Source organism: Nycticebus coucang, chromosome 5 (assembly GCF_027406575.1).
Source record: "Nycticebus coucang isolate mNycCou1 chromosome 5, mNycCou1.pri, whole genome shotgun sequence".
NCBI lineage: Eukaryota > Metazoa > Chordata > Mammalia > Primates > Lorisidae > Nycticebus > Nycticebus coucang.
In genome coordinates, this window is record NC_069784.1 from 48,001,602 (window position 1) to 48,027,393 (window position 25,792).

General features: G+C 39.0%; 2 protein-coding genes across 4 annotated transcripts in view; one reads left to right on the forward strand and one right to left on the reverse strand.

Annotated features, from left to right (window-relative positions):
• Positions 1–1,255: 1,255 nt before the first annotated feature.
• MAN1A2 (mannosidase alpha class 1A member 2) overlaps positions 1,256–25,792 on the forward strand; it is a 228,271-nt gene continuing 203,734 nt past the window's right edge. Inside the window, exon 1 of one of the 3 annotated variants that reach the window (XM_053590891.1) lies at positions 1,256–2,051. In XM_053590891.1, the coding sequence (XP_053446866.1) occupies positions 1,750–2,051 (302 nt within the window). In that variant the 5' untranslated portion in view covers positions 1,256–1,749. The remainder of the gene's footprint in view (positions 2,052–25,792) is intronic. The other 2 variants (XM_053590893.1, XM_053590892.1) reach the window with 2 other exon arrangements.
• LOC128585707 (60S ribosomal protein L13a-like) lies at positions 25,082–25,758 on the reverse strand. Its single transcript, XM_053590894.1, has one exon. The coding sequence runs from the start codon at positions 25,727–25,729 to the stop codon at positions 25,118–25,120; it is 612 nt and encodes a 203-aa protein (XP_053446869.1). The 5' UTR covers positions 25,730–25,758; the 3' UTR covers positions 25,082–25,117.

Sequence of the window (25,792 nt, forward strand, 5' to 3'; positions counted from 1 at the left end):
TTGAGCCTCGGTGCCCAACAACGTGCACATAGGCTGCAGGGAAGTTTGAGACCCTATTGTTGACCCCATACGTGAAGTCAAGGCTTCCACAGAGCAAGAAGAAACGTTCGCTCTAGACAATCTTAGCCATCAGAATCCGTTAATTCCAGTTAATCCAATTTCAGAGAAACCTTTGAGACCCGAGCCCTCGCTCCCTGTCCCAAACGCCGGGTCAGCCCCAACAAAAGGCAAAGCTCCGGGCATCAGTGAAGTTCTCCGCGCAGCGCAGATCGGCGACCTTCTCGCCCGGCACGCCCGGGCTCCGCGGCAGCGGGACGCTTCCGGTGGCCGGAGCCCGCGCGGCGCGAGGCCGGAGCGCGGGCCGAGCTGGCGGGCGGGGCGGAGGAGGGGCGGCGGCGAGGCCGGGAGCGTGCGCGCGCACCTTACACTCTGCCGCCCGGGGACGCCGGCTGGCGAGTCGGGGCCGGTAGGCCGGCCCGCGCACCCTCGCCCCCTCTCACGCTCCGCTCTTTCTCAGGCGTGCGCCCAACGGGTAGAGGCCCCGCCGCTGTTCTGCGCTCACCAGGCCCGGGGAGGCAGGGGACTCAGACCGGGCCGCAGCCCCGCGCCGCGTAGGCGCGCTGCCTCTCCAGCAGCCGCCGCCAGGGCGAGCAAGTGCGAGCCACCGGGGGCAGCGCGAGGACGAGGCCCTCACGGCGGCCGCCGGTCGTGAGGGAGACGGAGCCGACCTCTGTCCGCCCGAGGCGCGGCTGCTCCCGCGCGCTCGGGGCCGCCCGCTGCCGTGAGGCCGAGCGAGGAATGAGCAGGCGCCTGCCCACTGCTCTCGGAGCGAGGGCCGCGGCTCGGCTTCTTCCCACGCTGCGGAGACGCGGGGGCTCGACCACTGCGGCCGGGCGCGGCGGGGTCAGCGGCGGCCTCGCTCCCGGAGCAGGCGCCGGGACTAACTGAGCCTGCCGCGGACTGGAGGAGGAGGAGGAGGAGCCGGGCTGGGCGGTTGCCGCGTCTCCCTTCCCCCCGCACACGCCGGGGCTGCTCAGTGGCCGCCGAGGAGGAAGTTCCGCTCCCTGACAGACCCGTGCGGTGGCAACAGCGGCGGCGGCGGCTTGCGGGCTCAGGTATTTCGGACGCGGCTGCCCGTCGCACCAGCTGTCGAGTGGGCAGCGTCGGAGCTCTTGCCCAGAGCCTCCCCGGCAGCGTCGGGAAGCGCGGGCACCCGAGAGGTCCTTCCTGCTACTTCTCTTGGCGCCGCCGCTTCTGCCTGCGGGAGAGGTGGGAGACCTTCCTCCCTGTTTGCGGACTTGCGCGGACACTCTAATTTTCCACCATTGAGGAGCGGAGATTAAGAGAACCAGCTACAACTCCTTGGATCTCACCAGGCTCCCTTTTGCGGCGAAAGACCACATTTGAGCATCTCGCCGAGATGCGGGAATGGAAGAAGCCACCTTGCAGCTTCTCCGCGGTGTGGCTTGCCTGACTTACCCCTAGGAATGAAGAGGAGACTTGTAATAACCCGACGAGGCACTGAAAACCAAATGGCAAAGAAGGTATCACAGGACATTTGGGAGGAACACACACCTTTGTGAGTGTAATTGGACGAGTGGGAAAGAGGTTCCCTCTTAAAAAGCACAACAATCCTTTGAGAGAAATTGAGTTTCCCCATTTTGCCAAGATATTGAAGACAAATCAATGTATTGTACGTTTGATGTAAGATGAGAACTTTATGAAGTTTTCTGTCCAAGAGCTTAAACGATGACTACCCCAGCCCTGCTGCCCCTCTCTGGACGTAGGATACCACCTCTAAACCTGGGGCCACCCTCCTTCCCACATCACAGGGCTACCTTGAGACTTTCTGAGAAGTTCATCCTTCTCCTGATTCTTAGTGCCTTCATCACCCTGTGTTTTGGGGCATTCTTTTTCCTACCAGACTCTTCAAAACACAAACGCTTTGATCTGGGTTTAGAAGATGTGTTAATTCCTCATGTTGATGCCATGAAAGGGGCTAAAAACCCTGAAGTCTTCCTGATCCATGGACCCGATGAACACAGACACAGGTTTGTTCATTTCAGAGTTCTGGTACCAACATTTGGCCGAACAAGGTACAGGTATCGCATCAAATCTTTTTTTTGGAGTGCTATTTAAATTTTTAAGATTAGGTAAGAGTTGTAATAGAGTTCTATTTCAAAACTGGCCGAATAGAACTGAAGACTGGAAGGATTCCTAAAATCCCACCTAAAGTTCAGCTCGATCGATCATTGTATGTAGGAGATCATTTGTGTTCAGAATTGTGTGTGTTGTGGACAGTTGGGAATGGAGGTAGAAAACTTAACCTGAAGAAATAGTGACATAAGCTTGCACTTGTATTTATTAAGAATGAGTTGCTTTCAATCATTGTGAGACAATGTGAAATCAACACTTAAAATCTTGACAGCTCCTTTGGGTTTGTCCTCCCAAAGGGCTTTCATTTTCTGGCTTGTAGTTGAAGCTTAGTGGTGAAGCTTAGCTCTTTAGGATGACAAACAGGAAAAGAATACACCTGTCATTGCTTAACTTGTGAAAATACCTTAATTTTGTTCTTTCCAGGGGATGTTTGTTGGTCCTCTATAGGGAATCTGTTCAAGGTATCATCGAATCCTAAGCCATTTCTCTTTGTGAGACTTAGAGACAAGATTTTGTTATTTTTCTGAAATTAAATTTTGCTCTGATTTTTTTTAAAATGTAAGAGATGGACTATGTGAAGTAACTATTAGACTTTGAACCCCTATTAAGGGGTTCATATTCTTCTAGATCAAATTTGAAGTGAGCTCTTGGGAGAGTAAAGCCAAATTAGGATAAAACAGGAGCACTGATTACAGTTCTTTTAAGTCATTTATATATTTTTATTCAACAGTTTGGAGAAGTAGTTTACTTCAAACCTACCCTCTTTTCTCAATCTCTTAATTCTTGAGTTTGTGAAAGAAAAAGCATGTATTTGATTTCACTTTTCAACCTATGTTAGTTTCAACTTTTTATTGAACATGAGGTATTTGAAAAAGCTTAGGTTCATATGTGAGCCTGAGTTAAATATTTGGGAAAATGCACTGTTTTAATGAGGACTGTTTTTTCTTTTTTCTTCTCAACCTGGTTGATTCATTACTTGCATGGTCCTTTGACTTTTGACTGAACCTTAAAGAGTAGTTACTTTTAGCATTGTTTTGTACTATTCTTTTGTAACTAAGTTAATCTAGTTAATCTGAAATTTTTGACATTTTCAACTTCTGTACTCTTAGATTTCTTTACTTTTCCTCTTTGCTTTTTGTGACTTAAAAAAAATCTGATACGATTTGTGAAATATGTTACTGAAAAATTAACACTGAAAGTACTGTTTTCCTTGAAAACTTTATTTCCCATGGTGTTTGTATAATTTCTGATGAATGTTTGAAAAAAAAAGGTGTTATTTAAAACTGGCTTCAGAGCTCTTTGATAGTAGCCATGCATTAAACATTTAATTCTATTATTTTAGTAATCTGTCCAGTTAAAAAAAAAATTGGGTGGCCTAAAAGTTTAAAATATGGCCATGTTCTAGTTTAAAAACATTTACATAGAAAAATTCTGAATTAAGTGGAGTTAAAATATACAATTTGAATGAAAATAGAGATGTGCATTTTATTCACTTTTTTTATTGTTAAATCATAGCTGTGTACATTAGTGCAATCAAGGGGTACAATGTGCTGGTTTCATATACAATCTGAAATATTCTCATCAAACTGTTCAACGTAGCCTTCATGGCATTTTCTTAGTTCTTGAATGTAGACATTAAAAAGTCTACTTAAATCATTTACAAAAGAATTCTTAAATTTATATAGCCTGTGAATATACGTGCGTGTAGCTATTTAAAACTACTGGGTTCCTGAATTTGGAGCAAGAAATTGCTCATTGAGTTCTTTTAGGAAGGCTTGTGGGCATGGTGAGTGAACCAGATCTTGAGTTTGGTATGCGAAGAGTCTGGAGAGCAGGCGATACATACGAGAATGTTTTGGAATCTGTTTGATTCCTGAGGTTTGAAATCGAGAATTCAAATAGGGTTTGGTTAGTAAGAGCTCTTTGTTTATCTCTGTACATTTCTGTGGTTATATCAGTTAATTTATATCTTTGCTTAGTGTGTTATTTGGTGTTTATTATATGTGAAACAGTTTGTAGTAGTAAACATTTTTTTTTACTTTGAGCAAAGAAATATGGTATAGGTTTAAAATATTGAAAATGTGAAATCACAAAACATTAATGTGTAGCATTTACAGAATTAGTTGGTATTAAGGTCATACTTATTCTAGGCATGGGCCAAAGAAACCTTTATTTAGAAAATACAGATTGATGGTTTATCTTAAATTGTGTGGGTGTAGTTAAGGGTACAGGATAGAAAGTTACTATTAAGTAATGGAAAATAAATTATAGCCATTCTTTCTTTTTTTTTTTTTTTTGCAGTTTTGGCCAGGGCCGGGCTTGAACCTGCCATCCCTGGTATATGGGGCTGCCCCAGGAGCTGCCCTGAAAATGTGAAATCACAAAACATTAAATTAATGTGTAACATTTACAGAATTAGTTGGTACTAAGATCATACCTATTTTGGGCATCGGTTAAAGAAATCTTTATTTAGAAAATACAGATCTGTGGTTTATTTTAAATTGTGTGTGTGTAGTTAAGGGTACAGGATAGAAAGTTACTATTAAGTAATGGAAAATAAATCGTGGCCATTATTTCTTATTCACAGTACTTGTTGAATTGGCATTTCTTTTTTTTTTTAAGATACACAATATGCATTTTATTTAATTTGAATGAGAAAAAAATCATCCTTTTTGTCAGAAGCCAAATTTCTAATGCATTTATATCACTAGCAGAAACCTTACTCTTTGCTTACTCATTTTCACAAGTGTTTGTGGTATTTACATCATATTACTACAATTAGGCAACCATTACAATGAATTTTTCCATCTATAGGATATATGAAATGAGTTGGCATTTATTTTTTAATGAACTAGTTTAGTGTAATATTTTTGGTATTTAAGCACTGGAGTCAGATTGCATGGATTCATACCCTAGTTTGCCACTGATCAGATGTGTGATCTTGAGCAAGTTTTTAAACTCTATGCCTAAGTTGCTTCCTCTGTATAACAGTGGTTTCTACTTTATAGGTTGTTGTATTGAAAGAGATAATACATGCAAAGCACTCAGCATAGTTCCCAGCATTTAGTAAATGCCCAGTAAATGTTAGGAATTAGTAGTACTAATTAAAGTTGTAATGGAGTATTTTAATTCTGGCTCCGATTTGCTTTGAGTACTGTATGTTTCTGAAAAGTTAAAGTTTGACTAATATTTTAAAAGTACATCAGAATCTTACTGTGTAAATAAACAATACATCACCAAAGTAGTTAGCAAGAATACATATTGCATATGTACTGTGTCAGGCAGGCCCTGATTTTATAGAGGAGGAGATGATGGGCATTAAATAAATAAATTTTATTTTGAGGTGTGATGAGAGTTATGGAGGTGTACTTAGTGCTCTCTGAGCACATGAACTGGGTGACCCCTGCCAATGGAGTGCAGGTGGAGGGAGCCGTGGGAATAGGGACACTTCAGAAACAGAATGAGTAGGACTTTGCCAAGTGAAGCAGAGGTAAGGGTTGGAGGGAGAAGTGGTCAAAGCAAAGGACTCATATTTGAGAGCCCTAAGGTAAAAAAGCCTGACATCCACAGGAGGGTCTGGGGAACGCAGTATGGCTCATGTAGAGAGCAGCTATGTGGGGTTAGGTAATGAAACTAGATAGGAGGTCAGATTTGGGTTGCATACAGGTTTTTTTGGCCTCCTTATCCTTGTCAACAAAAGTTTGAATTAGTTGTCAGCATTCACAAATCAGGAGATTTCACATGAAAGTCTAGATTTCTTATTTCTCATGATAAATTAGAGAATATGGCAACTGTCAACTGTATTTTCAGAAGATAACAGTCAACTGGAACCAGGTAGCAGCTGCTTCCTAGAGCTGTGGTCCCCCAACCCCAGGAGGCGGGTGTGTGTGTGGGCAGTATTTCTCCTGGCCTGTGGCCTATAGATCTATTAAGAACCGCATAGCAGGAGGTGAGCAGCTGGTGATCAAGCAAAGCTTCATCTTTATTTACAGCCCCTTCCCATCACTCACATTTTAGCTCTGTCTCCTGTCAGATGAGTGGTGGCATTAGGTTCTCACGAGAGCACAAACCTACTGTAAACTGTCTATGTGAGGGATTCATGCACACTCCTTATGAGAATGTAATGCCTAATCTGAGGTGGACCTGAGGCAGTGCTGCTAGTGCTGGGACCATCTAGTTTCAGGAAAACAAGCCTAGTCAGGACTGCCACTGATTCTGCATTACGGTGAGTAGTATAATTATTTCATATATATAACGTATTATAATGTAATAATAATACAAACAAAATGTGCAATAAATGTAATATGCTTGAATCATCCCACAACCACCCCCTCCACTCATCCCTCTCCCCTCCATGAAAGTTGTTTTCTATGAAACCAGTCCTTAATGCCAAAAAGGTTGAAGACCACTGCTCTGGAGGGTCATGTGCTCTCCATTTTATGCCACTCAGTTAAGATGGCAAATAAGTAAATATAATGAGTCAATACCTAACCTGGTTGTTGAGTTTGCAATTTCTAGGGAGATCCTAGAGAATTTGTAGTTAAATATTTTGGTCTTTATCCTAAATACTATGTGAAGACATTGAATGGTTTTCATAAAAGCAGAGGAATGACATTATCATTTTAATTATGATATGAAAAGGAGCAGGAGGTAACAAGTTAGAGGGTCTGAATGACAGAGTATGTTGGCTTCATGGTGATAGTGGAAGAGAGAAATTAGTGAAGAAGAGTGGTTGATTCAAGAGATGTTAAAACTATTAAGCTTCACAGACAATGGTGATTTGTTGAATGTGGCAGCTAAAGTAGAAGGATGAGGGAGTCCAGGATAACTTTTAGTTTTTGGGTTACATGGCCATGGATTGCTAAGAAATACAGTATACACTACTTGTAATTTATGCTTTAATTTATATAAATGAACTTAGTATATTTCATGAGGAAACTACTATGTTCCTTCTATTAAATAGTTTATAAACAATCCAGAATTTTAGAACTGTCAGCACACACATACCTTTTAGATGATAATGACATCAAATGTATAGCTTGGTATTGATTATGATAATTTTTTAGTGTCTATGAGTTTTGAAGTTCCCCAAACAGAAATTGATTATAATATAAATGAATGTTGTTATACACTGATAGACATATGATATAGTGTTTGTAATTTTTGTATATAATACATTTAGATAATTAAAAATTTACTTATAAATTTTTTTGTTGTTTTGAAACTGACATTTGTCATTTATTTTATATAATGACACGGCATTATATAAATAGACTTTTTTTTTTTTTTAACATTTATTTGAACAGCTGTGGGTTTCATCCCCCAGTCAGGATGTTTTTAGTCTGAATTGAATACATGAGGGTCAGGTATATATTTACCTCTGAGAATTTCTTTACAGGGAACAAAGGGAACCAAATATAGGCTTTGGAGTCAGAAGGACCTAAAGTTGCATCTTGGTTCTACTACCTAGTTGTATGACATTGTATTAGACAATCACTCATGCTGACCAGTGTGGTAGCCACTGGTCACATATGGCTGTTGCACTCGAAATGTGGCTAGTGCAGATCGAAATGTGCTTTAGTGAGAACTTCTCAGTTTTTTCATGTCATGATTTTGTCTTTTGATTCAGTTTTGCTTTTTATTACAAGAGTAGAGATTTTAAATTACTACAGTGAATTTAATTTTCTTGCCATTTTTCTTCATCTTAATCCCTCTTTAATGTCTTTTTCCCCCCTATCCTGTTGTTTACTTATATAGCTTTCTACTCCTATTTGGGGAGAGGTCACACCATTTTATCAACTAATAAATCTGCTGGGTTTTCTGTTTCACTTGTATTTCTCTCCATTGGTTCATGGTTATTTTTCCCACTTTGCTTTATTTGGTTGCGAATTATTATGTAAGGTCTGTTTACATTTGACCTTTGCCAACAATAGTTTGTGGTATTATAGATGTCTTCACCGCATTTTCTTTTTCGTTGTTGTTGGCTTATCCATTGAGTGAATACCTTTTAGCTCTGTAGTTGATCTGTACAGCTCTCAGTCTAGTGTCGGCTGTTCTGCTCTTGATAGCATCTTTAGTAGTCTCAACTGTTTGGTACTGAAGCAGATTTTTTTTGTAATTCCCAAGTTCAGAGTACACTTGACAGTATGGACAGCCACTAACATTCTTTTTGTTTTGTCCCTCACCACCCAGAATGGGACTTTGCTTGTACCTATCCGAGAGTTGCTCTCTGACAAAATGTAGCTACCCTGTTTCCCCGAAAATAAGACAGTATCTTATATTAATGTGTGCTCCCAAAGATGCGCTAGGTCTTATTTTCAGGGGACGTCTTATCTTTCCTGTGAGTAGGTCTTATTTTCGGAGGATGTCTTATTTTCGGGGAAACAGGGTAGTTAGATAATAAGTAACTATGTGGAAAGGGAAGTTAAATAGTGCTCTGCATAGAGATTTCAGTCCCATTATCTCATTGGGACAGTCATTGGATCCCTGAGATAAGGTACAATTGGGGAGGGGAGTAGTTTCTGGCTTTTTTTGTTTCATAAAGTAAGGTTTAATTATGTAAAAATCTAAATTATAAGTTAAAGAGTCCTTTCAGATTCTGACATTAGCTTCATGATGGCTCTTCTTTTTTTTTTTTTTTATTGTTGGGGATTCATTGAGGGTACAATAAGCCAGGTTACACTGATTGCAATTGTTAGGTAAAGTCCCTCTTGCAATCATGTCTTGGATGGCTCTTATTTTTTTGATAGTCTTGAGTTTTTGTCACTTTTAGGCTTTATTTGGGGACAGTTCACCAGATATTTTGTATACTTTCGTTTAAAGTCTGATTTTGATGTGAAGCAAAATAATGTGACTTTGCTTTTATTAGTTAAACATCATAAAATCACTGACTATATTAGTGTGTTTTTCCTCCTCAGAAATGAAGACTGTCAGTATGGCATTGTTAAAAGGTATAATGCCAAGGTGTTAAGTCCTATGACACTGAAGGAAAGTGACTCCTAATGCTGTGAATCACTTGAAGTCCAAGTGAGTCCTAGTTTTGCACAAGAAAGAATTCAGGAGCAACAGTGTAGAGTGAAAGTGAGATTTATTCAGAAAGTGTGGAGGGTTTACTCCACCGACAGAATATTTCCCCGGGGTTCCTTTTGCCCTTTTATTTTAGCAGTGGCTTAATTATAGGTTAAAGAAGGGGAGGAATATTCATATTATTTCTTAGAAAGGAGTGGTATTTTCTTGGAATCAGGGGGACTCTCTCTTTTGATTACATACGGTTAAACAGGAAGGGTCATGGTGTCAGGTGCATGATTTGGATGGGAGGGATCTTTAGAAACTTTTATGGTAATGACGTTTTTAGTGTAAGATCAAGAAATGGTCAGTTTCTCTGCCATCTTGGTTCTAACCGGTTGGAGCTTTTTCCGCCTCCATCTAGTTTTGATCAGGGTAGTTCAGAACATGCTTTGGAGGCTTCAGTTATGCAATGGCTGCACGGTTAAGCAATGGCTAAAGCAATACCTGAAGCAGTGCCTGCCAGTTTTCTCTCAACACAATGCAGTGCCCATACGGGGTGTCCTACCTGAGAGCCGCATGTGAATTATGTGAGAACTTTTTTGCTTAGCTGTAGGTGCCGATATCACCAAAATTTTGTACAGTTTTTTTTTTTTTTTTTTTTTTGCTAATCAGCTTTCATTAGTGTTTGTGTACGTTGTGTGTGGCCCAAGACAGCTCTTCTTCCAATGTGTCCTAGAGAAGCCAAGAGTTTGGACACACCTGTTAGGTGAACAGTGTTTATTGGATGTAGAAACATGTTTCCAGGAAATTTGTTTAAGCACTAGTTTATTTGCTCTAAAAAGTAGAATAGCCTTTATAAATTTCTCATGGGTTTTATAAAAAATTTCCAGAGAAAATGTTTATTTTCTCTTATTTATTAGTATTTTTTGGGGACTTTTTTTTTTTTCTTTCAGTTTTTTGGCCGGGACTGAGTTTGAACCCGCCACCTCCAGCATATGGGACTGGCACCCTACTCCTTTGAGCTACAGGCGCTGCCCTCTTTTGGGCCTTTTAATTAAAGTTTCAAACATACTATCTTTGAATATTTCTTCTAAAATATTAACATAGATTTATTAAGTTATTTGATCTCCATAATATGTAGTATGAGATTTTATTTTCTATCATCACTATTTTATATCTGTTCTTGAATTATTTGGAGTTATTTTTATGTTATGTTATTCCATAATAGTATTTCTGATTTTCAAGGTTTTTGTTAATATTATTTTGCTTATTAATAGCTGAGATAGCCCAAATCCACATGGCTTAGTCCATTTTGTGTTGTTACAACAAAATACCACACACAGAGTCTAAACAATAGAAATTTGTTTGGCTCATGGTTCTAGAGCAGTGGCTCTTCACCTTCCTAATGCCATGGCCCTTTAATACAGTTCCTGTGGGTCGTGACTCACAGGTTGAGAACCGCTGTTCTAGAGGTTGAGAAGTAAGTCTAAGCATGGTGCTGACACTTGATGAGGGCCTTCTTGCTGTGTTATGCAATGGTGGAGGGCAAGGGAGTGCATGACAGGGAAGAGGAAAAGGTAAACTCATCCTTACATCAGGAACCTGCTCTCGTGATAATTAACCTGTTCTGGTAACAATAGTATTAATCCATTCATGAGGGCAGAACCCTCGTGACCTAAATACCTCTTGAAGGTTCTCCTCCTCATCACTATGGCATGGGGGATTAAGTTTCCGACACATGAATTTTGGGGCATCATCTAAACCATACTATCACATAACAGACTCATTCCCTTACTTCCCCTGCCATTAGGAAGCTTTTTTTTTTTTTTAATTTTAACCTTTCTCATATATTATCTATGATTGCATGTTGACAGGGTTTTATCATCATTTGCTTACTTTTCTGCATCTTTCCGTAGAAGGGCTCAGTGAGGAAAAATGACTGCAGTTGGGTTACCTTTGTCTTTCCAATGCTTGAAGTACATTTGGTCCATGATAAAAGTATATGTCCCTTAAATAAATGTTTTCTATGACAAGGTGACAAATTCTACAAGAGAACAAAATACAGAGGAGTATTGAAAGGTAAGGTGTAAAAGCAGGAGGAATTATGTCTTAAACTGGGAAGGGTATAGTCTTTAATTAAGGGCTTTTTATAAAAAAAAGGTTGGGAATAATTCATATGGCTCTGTCTAGAATGTACTTATTTCTGTAAATATATTTAAAGTATTTTGCATATCCTATATTGAATTTCTCCTTGTTTAGGAAAAAAGGGAGAAAACAGTAGAGAATATGTAGTGAAATGTTTTCCTATATTTTACTTTTCTTTAATTTTTACATCAGATCTGTAAATTAGGTATCAGTCATCTCATTTTTATAGATATGGGTAGTATAAAATTTAGATCATACCTAAAGTTGGAAAGTTGGTAACATAGAAATCAGTAGTTTACATGGTAAACATTAATTAATTGATTTTTAACTGGAAGAATGTTATGTTCACTACTGTTTGAAAATTATAAAAATGCTAACTATAGTTTGAACTGACTCCACATATTCCTTGGCTAGGAAAATATTTTTTGAAAAAATAGTGTTATTTTTTCTAACTACAAATTCTGTCAAAAAGTTTATTTTGAATGCCATAGAATTTTTGTTGAAACTTTTTTTCCTATTAGAATATGATTATAACAAAGTCTGTGATGAAGATTTGTTTTCAGATTGGGTTCTAGGATTTTTCATAAAGAAAAATGTCCTTCAAAGGGCATCTTTTGCAATGCTTTGTCTTGGAATTTTACATGGTCCCAGAAGGAAGGAATTATTGTATAGGCTGAAGTTAAGAGATAGGGGCTTTAATTTCAGTGTTGTCTTTGCTTGTTGAAGTGTATTTAGATAAGCTATTTAACTTCTTCGTGCTGCGATGTCCTTATTTATGAAATGGAGGAATTGATTGAATCTTTTTAAGATTCCTTCTAGGGCGGCGCCTGTGGCTCAAGGAGTAGGGCGCTGGTCCCATATGCTGGAGGTGGTGGGTTCAAACCCAGCCCCGGCCAAAAAAAAAAAAAAAAAAAAAAAAAGATTCCTTCTAGCTCATGCATTTGAAATACAAGTAATTTTATAAGATATCTAAAGAGTGTGCAGTAATTTAGTTCAGACATTATGAATACTATAAAGATGAAATGTATTTTTCTAAATAGTAATTAGTATCATTTTTGTATACACGTACAAAAATTAGGACTTTAAAAATTATTTTAGAAATGACTAAAGTTTATTTGCATAATATTACATGATTATTTAAAATTATTTAAAATTATTTATTTAAAATCTAGACCAATTTAAAAGTGATAAAATGAATGAAATGACTTTCATACGTTTGTTTCTCATTCATTTAAAAGTATAATTTATTGAGTATTTTATGTGCCAGTCTGAAGGTAATGGGTATATTACAAAAGCATTTTCAGGTGTCATTTTTGAGCCCAGTTAACAATCACACTTCATTTCTTATCTTAGACTTTAGTATAGATTTGTGGAAAACGGAGTCCTTGAGTATTGAGGCCTTAGACACTGCGAAGACTCTTACTACTTCTGAGGCACATTTTTTTTTAAAGACTATAATTTACTAACTTTAATATTGAGTGATGCCACTGAAAGTATCTGTTTTCTTCTTCTTGTAACAAGAACTTTTAGGACAGATTATTCAAATAGTTTAAAAAAAGGGAAATGAGGTTATCCAGAGACCATGAAGAACAATGAAGATATTGTTTTTTCTTTTGACACTTTTTATGCAGTATTTACATACATGGCATTATATTATCAACCTTTGTTACTTACGTAGATCTCTTGGCTGCTCCATAATCATAATTATATTAACATTTTATTTTTTATTTATTTATTTATTTATTTTTTGTAGAGACAGAGTCTCACTTTATGGCCCTCGGTAGAGTGCCGTGGCCTCACACAGCTCACAGCAACCTCCAACTCCTGGGCTTAAGCGATTCTCTTGCCTCAGCCTCCCGAGTAGCTGGGATTACAGGCGCCCGCCACAACGCCCGGCTAATATTAACATTTTAAACTATTGGTAACATTCATTTATTCTGCAAGTATTTTTGAGTATTATGTACTAAACATGCTAAGTATAGGAGATTATTGGAGAAGATTATAGAAGATTAATTTTGACCAGGGGCATAAATTCTAATCTTAGATTCAAATCTTAACATCATTCATAGAGCATGTTATATTTGGAGTCAGACTCTAGGGATCTTAGTGATACATTCCAGCTATGTGAGGTTCTGATATAGGTCATAGGCATTTCTTTGAGAGTTTAGATAAATTATTGCTTATCTTTTTTCATTTTTTTCCTAATATGCAATTATATCATTAATTTATACATTTCTGGATATAGACTAGGTTATCTGGAAATAAGAGGCAAATATCCTTAAGCTTTTTTGATCCAGACCAGGCCCTGGGTTCTGAAAAACAATGCCAAGCATTGTGCTAAATTGAGATCTGGCACAAGTGTATGCACAGTTAGCACTCTGTATCCATGGGTTCTGCATCTGTGTATTCAACCAATCACAGATTGAAAATATTTGGAAAAGTAAAAAAGGATGGTTACATCTGTACTGAACACGTCCAGACTTTTTTTGGTCATTATTCCCCAAACAATACAGTATAATCATTTTTAACATAGTGTTTATATTGTATTACATTAGATATTATAAGTAATCTAGAGATGATTTATTTTATAGAAGAGGAATTGTGTAGGTTAAATGCAAGTTCTATACCATTTTATATAAGGAACTTACGCAGTCGTGGCTTTTGGTATCTGTGGTATCAGCAGGGGGTCCTGGAATCAGTTCTCCATGGATACTGAGGGATGACAATATAGCGCTGTATATAATATAGCTGTATGTAGCTTTATTACAGATAGCTGTATATGGTTATATTTATACATTTATAAAATCATATGTACATATGGGACTTTTTCAGTTACTTGGTAATAAGATGGCATCTAATATGAAGTTTGGTATACTGTGTCTGTTACATATGTAATAATAGTGAATTATTCTCTGTTAATTTGTGATATGATTAGTAAACATTTTCCTTTGTATAACCTAAATATTTTTCCTTTACTTAAAAAGACTGGTAACACCTAGGGTAAGGTGAACATTGAGCAGCTGTTTCTTCCTGCAGATCGTTTGTGTAAATGTAAATTAATAAAATTTCATGAAGAGCAGTTTAATTATTTCAGCTAATTTAAAGTGCATATTCTTTGATTCAGCAGTTCTTATAGAAACTTAAACTTGGAGGCAGCGCCTGTAGCTCAGTGGGTAGGGCACCGGCCACATACACTGGGGCTGGTGGGTTTGAACCTGGCCCGGGCCAGCTAAAACAACAATGACAACTGCAACAACAACAAAATAGCCCGGCATTTTTTTTGGTTGCAGTTGTCATTGTTGTTTAGCTGGTCTGGGCTGGATTTGAACCAGCCAGCCTTGGTGTATGTGGCTGGCACCGTAACCACTGTGCTACGGGTGTCAAGCCTGTTTGTTCAGTTCTAAGAGTTCTTTACATTTTCTGGACACTAGATCTTTATTAGATAACACAGATCGCAAGTATTTTCTGCCTTTCTATACGTTGTCTTTTCACTTTATAATGTCTTTTGATGCACCCAAGTTTTAAATTTTGATACTGTCCAATTTATTTGTTTTCTTTTGTTGCTTGTCCAAGGTCATGAAGACCCCTACCCTTTTTTTTTTTCTAAGAGTTGTTATATTGATTCTTATGTTATTGATACATATTGAATTAATTTTTGTGTATGGAGCGAGAGGTCCAATGTAATTATTTTTTATGTGGTTATCTGGTTGTCTCAGTACCATTTGTTGAAGAGATTATTTTTTCCTCATCCAATGGTATTGGCATCCTTTACTTCTGGACTCTTAGTTCTTTTCCATTTGTCTGATTTTATGCTAGTATACACTATTTTGATTACTGTAGCTTTGTAGGAAGTTTTAAATTTGGGAAGTGTAAGTATTCTAGCTTTGTTATTTTTCAATGTTGTTTTGGCATTTCAGGGCCACTGGGTCCCTTATGAATTTGAAGATCAGCTTTTCAATTTCTGCCAAAATGGCTTTTAGAATTTTGACAGGGATTATGTTGAATGTGTAGCTTGCTTTGGGTACTGTTGTCATCTTAACAATATTAAGTCTTCCAGTTCATGACCCAGGGATACCCTTCTATTTGGGGGGGTTTTCTTTAATTTCTCTCTGCAATGCTTTTAATTTTTAGTGTACAAGTGTTTAACCTGCTTTGTTAAATTTATTCTTAGGGATTTTATTGTTTTGTGTGGTATTAAAAAGGCAATTGTTTTCTTAATTTTCTGTTTTTGTTTTTGTTTTTAATCTGGTATGTAGAAACACAAATGATTTTTTTTCTTTTTTTTATTGTTGGGGATTCATCGAGGGTACAATAAGCCAGGTTACACTGATTGCAATTGTTAGGTAAAGTCCCTCTTGCAATCATGTCTTGCCCCCATAAAGTGTGACACACACCAAGGCCCCACCCTCCTCCCTCCTTCTCTCTTTCTGCTTCCCCCCATAACCTTAATTGTCATAATTGTCCTCAGAAACACAAATGATTTTTGAGTGTTGATTCTGTATCCTACAACTTTGCTGAATTTGTTTATTAGCTCTAGTAGTCATTTTGTGGATTCTTTGGGAGATTTTACATATATATAAGATTGTGTCATTTGTGAATAGAGATAGTTTTACTTCTTTCCAATTTGGATACCATTTTTTTTTCTTGTATCGTTGTTCTGATTAAAACTTTCAGTACCAGTGTTGAATAGCAAAGGTAAAAATGGGCATCTTTGTTTTACTATTGATCTTAGGGGGAAAGCTTTTAGTTTTTTGCCATTGAGTATGATGTTAGCTATTTTTTTTTTTTTTTTTTTTTTTGAGGCAGAGTCTTACTTTGTCACTCTTGGTAGGGTGCATGCAGTAGCATCATAGCTCACAGCAACCTCAAACTCCTGGGCTCAAGTATCCTCTTGCCTCAGCCTCCCAAGTAGCTGAGGTGACAGGTGCCCACCACAATGCCTGGCTAATTTTTTTTTTAGAGCCGGGTCTCACTTTTGCTCAGGTTGATCTCAAACTCTTGAGCTCAGGCAGTACACCTACCTTGGCCTCCCAGAGTGCTAGGATTACAGGAGTGAGCCACCCTACCGTCTTTCTCATGTTGAGGAAGTTCCTTCTGTTCCCAGTTTGTTATGTATATTTATCATAAAGAGGTATTGAATTTTGTTAAATGACTTTTGCATCAATTGAGATGATCATATGTCTTGTTCTCTTCATTTTATTAATATGGTATTATATTCTTTTTTTTTTTTTTTTTGAGACAGTCTCACTATGTTGCCTTTGAGTGTGTGGCTACTCACTGAGCTATGGGTACTGAGCCTTGATTGGTTTTCTTGTGTTGAACTGTCTCTGCATTTCTGGGATAAAGTCCACTTGCTCATGTATATATTACTTTTATCATATTGTTGGATTTAGTTTGCCAGTACTTTTTCGAGGCTTTCTTTTGTTCTTTTTTCTTTGAGGCAGGGTCTCTCTATATTGCCCATGCTAATCTTAAAACTCTTGGGCTCAAATGATCCTCCCACCAAGGTCTTCTGAGTAGTTGGGGATTATAGGCATGCATCACTACCTCTGATATTTGTTTGTTTGTTTATTTATTTTGAGACAAAATCTCCATGTTGGGCTCAAACAATCCTCTTGCCTCAGTTTTTCTATTTTTAGTAGAGATGGGGTATCGATTTTTGCTCAAGCTGGTCTCAAACTCGTGAGCTCAAGCAATTCACCAGCCTCGGCCTCCCAGAGTGCTAGGATTACAGGTGTGAGCCACCATGTCTGGCCAGTGTCTGGCGGATTTTGCATCTATATTTACATGGGATATTGGTCCATAGTTCTCTTGTGATGTCTTTTGCTGGCTTTGCTATCAAGGAAGTTCAAGCCTCATAGAACGAGTTAGAAAGTGTTACCGCCTCTTACTTTTTTTTTTTTTTTGAGACAGAGCCTCAAGCTGTCACCCTGGGTATAGTGCTGTGGCATCACAGCTCACAGCAACCTCCCAACTCCTGGGCTTACGCGATTCTCTTGCCTCAGCCTCTAGTCCCAGGGAGCTGGGACTAGAGGCGCCTGCCACAACACCTGGCTATTTTTTGGTTGCGGTTGTCACTGTGGCAGGCCCGGGCTGGATTTGAACCCACCAGCTCTACTGTATGTGGCTGTCGCCTTAGCCATTTGAGCTACAGGTGCCAAGCCCCCTCTTACTTTTTTAAAAGAGTTTGAGAGGTATTGGTGTTAATTCTTTAAATGTTTGGTTGAATTCACCAGTAAAGCCATCTGGTTCCAGACTCTTCTCTTTTGGGAGTTTTTTGATTTCCTGATTCAGTCATCTTACGTGTCATAGGTTTATTCAGATTTTCTATTTTTCTTGAATCAGTTTTTGTAGTTATGTATTTCTACATTATCTTCATCTAGATTATCTAAGTTTTTGTACAATTGTTCTTAATACTTTTTAATCCCTTTTATTTTCTGTAAGATTGGCAGCAATCTCTCCATTTTCACGTCTGATTTTATGTATTTGCATCTTTTTTTTTTTTTTTGGTTTTTGGCCGGGGCTGGGTTTGAACCCGCCACCTCTGGCATATGGGACCGGCGCCCTACTCCTTGAGCCACAGGCACCGCCCAGCATCTTCTCTTTTTTTGTTAATTAGCTAAAGGTTTATCAATTTCGTTGATCTTGTCAAAGAACCAACTTTTAGTTTTCTTGATTCTATTTTTTTAAATTCTGTTTTGTTTATTACTACTCTAATTTTTATTCTTTTTCTCTTTTGCAATTTTTAGGTTTAGTTCTTATTTTTCTAATAATTCCTTAAGTTGTAAAGTTGCATTATGACTTGAGACCTTTTATTTTTATTTTTATTTTTGCAGTTTTTGTCTGGGGCTGGGTTTGAACCCACCACCTCCGGTATATGGGCTGTTGCCCTACTCCTGTGAGCCACAGACGCTGCCCATTGAGACTTTTTAAATGTAGGCGTTTACTATTGTGACTACCTTCTTCTGAGCACTGCTTTTGTTGTATCCCATAAGTTTGGCTATGTTGTGCTTTGGTTTTCATTCCTCGCTAAGTATTTTCTAACTTCTCAAATGATTTTGATTTCTTCTTCAACCTGTGTAAAAGAGTGCATTGTTTAATTTCTACATATTTAAGAGTTTTCATTTCTCTTACTGATTTCTACTTCATTTCATTCATTGTGGTCAGAGAATAGACTTTGTGTAATTTAATCTCTTTAAATTTATTGAGACTTACTTTATGGCTTAAAATATGGCTTATCCTGGAGAGTGTTTCATGTGCATTTGAGAAGAATGTGTATTCTTTTGTTATTGGATAAAGTGTTTTGCACATGTCTATTAGGTCTCATTTTATAGTATTATGTAAGTCTTCTTTTTCCTTACTAATTTCCTTTCTAGATGTTTTAATTACTATAGAAAGTGGGGTTTTAAAATCTCTATTATTTTATTTTTTAAAATTGTTATTATTTTTAAATTGTCTGTTTTTTTCTTCACTCCTGAAAATATATTTTCGGTTCTTGTGTTTGGTGTTTATGCTTGTAATTGTTTTATCTTTTTGATGAATTGGTTTCCATAAATATTTTGACAGATGTAATTTGCAGAGTCCGAGCCCTAGCATCGTGACTTATAAAGTATAAGAGAGGATTTGGAATTGGGGATTTTGGTTTACTCACCCATGCTGTTTGGCTTTCTCATTTTTGAGTGCAAGGACTTTGATTAGGTCTAGATGAGCAGTCAAGTGGAGCTGTCTGGGAGGAGTCTCTTTCTTGTAGGATTGGAGTTGAATAGTCAGCAGTTCACTCCAGGCAAAATGGATGCCTGTCAGAGTGCCCTTTTCTCAGCAGTCTTGCAGAATGATATGACGTATCTTCAGGTGATAGTTTTCTCCCAGGTAGATGGGCAGCAGGAGAGCCCCTTCCAGGAGTGACTAAGGCAAATTCTCTTAGCCTGTGGTGGAGGACACAGCAGTTCTTAACTCAGGGCACATGAGTAGCCTTGCAGGAATAGTTGAGCGACAGGCTCGGTCCCAGGTCTCTTTCCCAGATTCCTGAAAGGGTTTTCTATCTGGGTGTGTAATAGTAATTAGTTAACTATGGGCTGATGGACTGCCTTCTTGCATTCCACCTTATTCTCATCTACACCAGATTCAGAGTAACTTGGGGTTTTAAGCGTGTTGGTGGGGTGCTTTCCCGTTCTACACTGTTTGAATTGCCTTAGTAAGAATTAAGAGGAGGTGAAGTAAAGGCACATGATTAGGTCTTATTCCCAGAATGCTTCTCTGTTTGCATTTCAACAAATTGCTGGAGAGGAATCTTGGGTACAAATAGTAGAAACCAATTGTGTAACGTGCAAACAGATACTTATTGAAAGGATACTGGGTTGCTTTCAGAATTAAAGTCTGGAGAACTAGATTTAGAAAATATGCATTAAATGAAGCCAGTATGCTGAACCACAGAGAAGATTAAGGAATGGTCATGATACCACTGTCTGTGGGGTCTCTTTACACTGACGGGATACATCTGCTTTTAGAGTGATTTCTTAAATTGAGTCTTTATTTCTTTACATCACTTGCTTCAAGCGTATAGTTCCAGCCAGAGCATCTAACTGCCTATGCATATGTGATAGACCCCTGCCCTTGCTGAGAGAGGTTAGGATTAGGTATCTTGAACTTTCTGCGTTTTGTAGGATGAGAAGGGATTCTGCTATCAATATTCTAATGAATTCCTGAATGTTTTGGCAGCTTGAGAAACATGAAATAAACTGAAAAAGACCTTAAGTTTTATTACAGTGACTTGTGATAAAACAAGGGAATGAAGTTCTTACTTGTCCTGTGCTGTTTGGAAATATCAATATAAATAAACTTTCTGAACTTTTCAGCACTTTCTGTTGAGGAGTTTATCCATAGTAATGAGTCAGTACTACTCCCGCCCTTCCTCAGAGGGAACTTGGAAACATGGGGGCATTTTTTGGTTGTCATAAGGATGGGGGTGAGTGCACTATTGGCTCTTAGTGGATGGGGACCAGGTATGCTAAACATCCCTTAGTGTCCTGGTGGTTTAGCACAACAAAGAATTGAATTATCCTCCTTATAATTTTAGTAGTGCATGTGAGAAACATTAGGTTAAGGTGAATAATCTTTTTTTTTTTTTTTTTTTTGTCCGAGACAGAGTCTCAAGCTGTCGCTCTGGGTAAAATGCCTTGGTGGCGTTACAGCCCACAGCAACCTCAAACTCCTGGGCTTAAGCAAGTTGCTTGCCTCAGCCTCCCAAGTAGCTGGGACTACAGGCGCCTGCCACAACGCCCAGCTATTTTTTTTGTTGCAGTTGTCATTGTTGTTTGAGCTGGCTCTGGGCTGGGTTTGAACCCACCACCCTGGGTGTATGTGGCTGGCGCCCTGCCGACTGAGCTATGGGCGCTGCCCTATGTGAATAATCTTGATGAGGGGCTGCAGGTTATTACTGTCCTCCTTTGCTTCACTGTCCACGCCTTCTGGCTTGAGTGTTATTTTTCACTTCCTTGCTTTGCTGTTCTCTTTCCTTAGTTTTAGGGACTTGATTCCTTTTCAAGGTAAAAAAAAATTAAAAAAAACAAAAAAACTAGCTCTAGTGGCGTACAAAAATTAACTCAAATGGATCAGAGACCTAAATGCATGCACTAAAGCTATAAAACTCAGAAGAAAACTGGAAAAGCTTCATGATCTTGGATTTATAATTTGTTAGATATGATGCCAAAATACAGATAACAAAAGAAAAATATGTAATTTGGATTTTATTAAAATCTGATACTTTTTCTTTGAGATGGAGTCTGTCTTTGTCACCCTTGGTAGAGTGTTGTGGCATCATAGCTCATAATAGCCTCAAACTCTTGGGCTCAAGTGATCCCCTTGCCTTAAGCCTCCCAAGTATCTGGGACTGTAGAAGCCTGCTACAATGCCTGGCTGTTTTTAGAGACGAGGTCTTGTTCTTGCTCAGGCTGATCTCAAACTGCTGAGCTCAGGCAATCCACCCACTTTGGCCTCCCAGAGTGCAAGGGTTACAGGCGTGAGCCAACATGTCCGACCTAAAATTAAAAACTTTTATATGTCAAAGGACACTATAATCTATTAACTATCAGCAAACGAAAAGCCACCCCCACAGAATGGGAGGAAATATTTGCAAATTTTATATTTGATAAAGTCTTGATGCCCAGTATATATAAAGAATTCCTGTAACCCAATAAGCTGATAAAAAAGTAGACAAAGGACTTGAAAAGATGTTTCTCCAAAGAAGATGTATAGATGACCAATAAGCACACATAAAGGTGCTGAACGTCACTAGTCTTTAGGGAAACGTAAATCAGAACCACAGTAAGATACCATTTCACGGGCAGCGCCTATGGCTCAGTGAGTAGGGTGCCGGCCCCGTATACTGAGGATGGCAAGTTTGAACCTGACCCTGGCCAAACTGCAACCAATAAAATAGCTGGGTGTTGTGGGGAACGCCTGTAGTCCCCGCTACTTGGGAGGCTGAGGCAAGAGAATAGCTTAAGCCCAAGAGTTTGAGGTTGCTGTGAGCTGTGATGCCACGGTACTCTACCGAGGGTGACATAGTAAGACTCTTGTCTCAAAAAAAGAAAAAGATACCAATTCACATCAATAACAAGTGTTGACAAGGTGGTAGAATTATTGGGACTTCTGTGCATTCCTGTAAAAGTGTAAAATGGTGCAGCAGCTATGGAAAGCAGTATGGTGGTTCCTCAAGAATAGAATTACCATATGATCTAGCCATTCCCCTTCGAAATATATATACCCAAAGAAGTGAAAGCAGGAAATCACACAGATATTGTATACCCATATTCATAGCAGCATTCTTTTTATAGCTAAAAGGTAGAAGCAACTTGAGTGCCTGTCAACAGATGAATGGATAAACAAAATATGGTGTACACATAACAATGAAATATTATTCAGTCTTAAAAAGGAAGGACATTTTAACACATAGTACATTATGGTTGAAACTTGAAGACATTATGCTAAGTGAAATCAACCATATGGAAAAGTATAAATATTATTGTATGAGGTACCTAGCGTCAAATTCATCGAGACAGAAAGTGGAATGGTGGTTGCAAGGATCTAGGGAGAGGAGTTTAATGAGATCGTAGTTTCTGTTGAGGAAAGTTAAAAAATTCTGGTGATGGGTGGTGGCAGTGGTTGCACAGCAGTATGAATAGACTTAATGCTACAGAACTGTACATTTAAAAATGGTTAAAATGGGGTGGCACCTGTGGCTCAGAGAGTAGGGCGCTGGACCCATATACCGAGGGTGACGTGTTCAAACCCGGCCCCAGCCAAACTTCAACAAAAAATAGGCGGGTGCCTGTAGTCCCAGCTACTCAGGAGGCTGAGGCAAGAGAATCTTCTAAGCACAGGAGGTTGCTGCGAGCTGTTGACGCCATGGCACTCTACCGAGGGCAATGAAGTGAGACTCTGTGTCTTAAAAACAAAAATGGTTAAGATGGTAAATTTTGTTATGTATATTTTATCACAGTAGTAATGATAAAATTCTGGCTTCATTCCAAGTCCATGTTCTTTAGTTTTTCTTTAAAAACTTTTATAGAAATATCACTCAATATGTGGGTGCATTCTTTGTGTAGCACCCAAATCTATTCTTTGATTAGAATAGTTGTGATTCTAATCAAAGTAGCAGTTGGTTTAAATGCAACTGGTATAGATTGTTATGATTTGAATTAGGGGATGCTGGCAATGTGTGGCTCTTAGTGTCTGAGGGAACAAACGCTGTAACTGTCTCATCCCTGTCTTACGTGAGTGATATGAATCATTCCACATCATTAAGTCCAGTAACTCAAATGGAGTGAATTTAAAACAACATAAAAGGTAGTTTTAAATGCAAAAGTATGGGTTTAGAACCATGCCATTAGTTTTTGGGCTCCAGGGCTTGAAGCTCAGGATAGGAGACTGTGTTTGTTTGGTCTGCCTTAACAAAATACCATAAACTGAGTGGTTTAAACAATGGATATTATTTCTCACAGTTCTGAAAGCTGGGAAGTCTAAGATGAGGGGCTGGTTGATTTGTTTCCTGGTGAGGGCTTTCTTTCAAGTTGGTAGACTGCCATCTTCTCCGTGTGTTCCCATGTGGCCTTTCCTCTGTGCATGCACGTAGAGAAATCAGCTCTCTTTCTCTTCTTCTTGTAAGGCCCTACTCTAATCCTAATTATCTCCCAAAGTCCCCACCTCTAAATACCATCCCTGGGGTTGGGGGGGGGGTAGGGATCTAACGTGAATTTTTGGGGACACAGACATTCAGCCTGTAACAGGGATAATCTGAGACAGAATGTCTTAGGAACATCAAGGTCTATGTGCAGACCACAGAAACAAGCTGTCAATTTGGAGAGGCTAGACAGAGAGGGAGGATGTGAGCCAGTAAGACCATTAACAATATGAAGAGAGGGAAGGTTCCAGGCCAGCGAAGAAGATGGCAGAGCTTTGAGCAATTATAACAAGGAGAGATGGATGGCTACAGTAGGTTTTTTGCTGAGTTCTTACTGCCTCGGGTATATGTAGGCTGAAAAGACTTGATAGAAATGCTTATAGTCTTCTGGGCCTGGGGCTACACTAAAGACTGAGTAATATTTTATTTCACAGGAACATAATAAATAGCAGAACTCTTTAAAAAATAACATTTAAAATAAATTTTTATACCTTGACAGATGACCTATAATGAGTTTCTATTTTGATTTAAGGATGATTTCTTAAAATCAGCAACTGGTGTATCAATGTTCTTTCTGGCCTCTCTCGTTTGTTTATTCATTTATTATTTATTTTTAAATTAAATTTAGAAACAGGATCTCTAAATGTTGCTTACGCTGGTCTTTTTTTTATTATTTTTTTATTAAATCATAACTGTATACACTGATATGATCATGGGGCATCATACATTCGCTTCATAGACCATTTGACACATTTTCATCAAAATGGTTAACATAGCCTTCCTGGCATTATCTCAATTAATGTGCCAAAACATTTACATTCTACATTTACCAAGTTTCGCAAATACCCCTGTAAGATGCACCGCCGGTATGATCCCACCGATCCCCCTCCCTCTACCCCCCCTCTCCGTATTTGGGGCTCTCACATGAAAGCTATAACCCAACTTACGCTGGTCTTGAATTCCTGGGCTCAACTAATCTTTCTCTTTCAGCCTCTTAAGTACCTGGAATTATAATCTTGAGCCACTGTGCTTCTTCTTCTTCTTTTTTTTTTTTTTTTTTTTTGCAGTTTTGGCCAGGGCCAGGCTTGAACCCACCACCCCCTGGTATATGGGGCCGGCGCCCTACTTCTTGAGCCACAGGCACCTCCTGTGCTTCCTCTTTTAATGGTAAATTTTGATGAAAATTATGAATTTTGGGGAGAGAATCTTTACAATGACCAGAAATCTACTCTAACTTTTATCCTTTATACTGCAAGATATCAGTAAATAAGGCCTACTTATAATACCAAGTCATCTCCTAAGATTAAAAAAACAACAGAAGTCTCAGAAGAGACTGAAGATGTTGAAGCCAAAAGAAAGGAGGGAGTTATTACATGCGTAATAGTTTCTCCTTTTTCATGTGTGTGTTGTACTTTCTTAAATTTCTGAATAGGAAGTCTAGGCTTTGTTTTGTTTAGAATCTGTATACTTTTTTCATTATGTGTTTTTAAACTATAACTAAACAATTTAGAAATCTTACAAGGTTTTTTTATAATGAATTTTTATAAATGTGGTTCAGTTATTCCTGTATCTCCATTAACAGTGCTTAGATTTTTTTTTTTTTAAGGAATAAAGTCTTTATTGGGCTCAGACCAGGAGTCCGTGGGTCTTGAGGACCTCTGTGTATTTGTTAATTTTCTTCTCCACGTTCTTTTCAGCCTGTTTCCGTAGCCTCATGAGCTGCTTTTTCTTCTGGTAGTGGATCTTAGCCATCTCCTTCCTCTTCTCCTCCAGGATTGCTGTCACTGCCTGGTACTTCCAGCTAACTTCATGTGCCAGGTGCCCCAGGTAGGCAAACTTTCTTGTAGGCTTCAGTCGTACAACCCTGAGGGCAGCAGGAACCACCATCCATTTTTTCTTGTCATAGGGTGGTGGGATCCCATCGAACACCTTGAGGCTGTCCAGGGCAGCCTGGCCATGCTTGGTGTTGTGGGGCAGCATGCCTCTCACAGTGCGCCAGAAAATATGGCTGGGGGCCCGGAAATGGTAGGGTCCACGAGATGGGTTGGTATTCATCTGTTTGCGGAGGAAGGCCAGGTACTTTAACTTATTTCTGTAAAAATTGCCAGAGATGTTAATGCCCTCGCAACGCACAACCACCATTTTCCGGCCCAGCAGTACCTGTTTGGCCACAATGGCCGCCAGGTGCCCCAGGAGATGGCCTCTGCCATCCAGCACCAGGACCTGCCCCTCCACCATCTTCGGCGGCTGCCTGGGAAAGCAACAGTGCTTAGATTTTAATTCAGGCTATAGGGAAGGCTG

Coding starts and splice junctions, on each gene's coding strand:
- LOC128585707 (XM_053590894.1), bottom strand. CDS start 25,729: ATGGTGGAGGGGCAGGTCCTGGTGCTGGATGGCAGAGGCCATCTCCTG.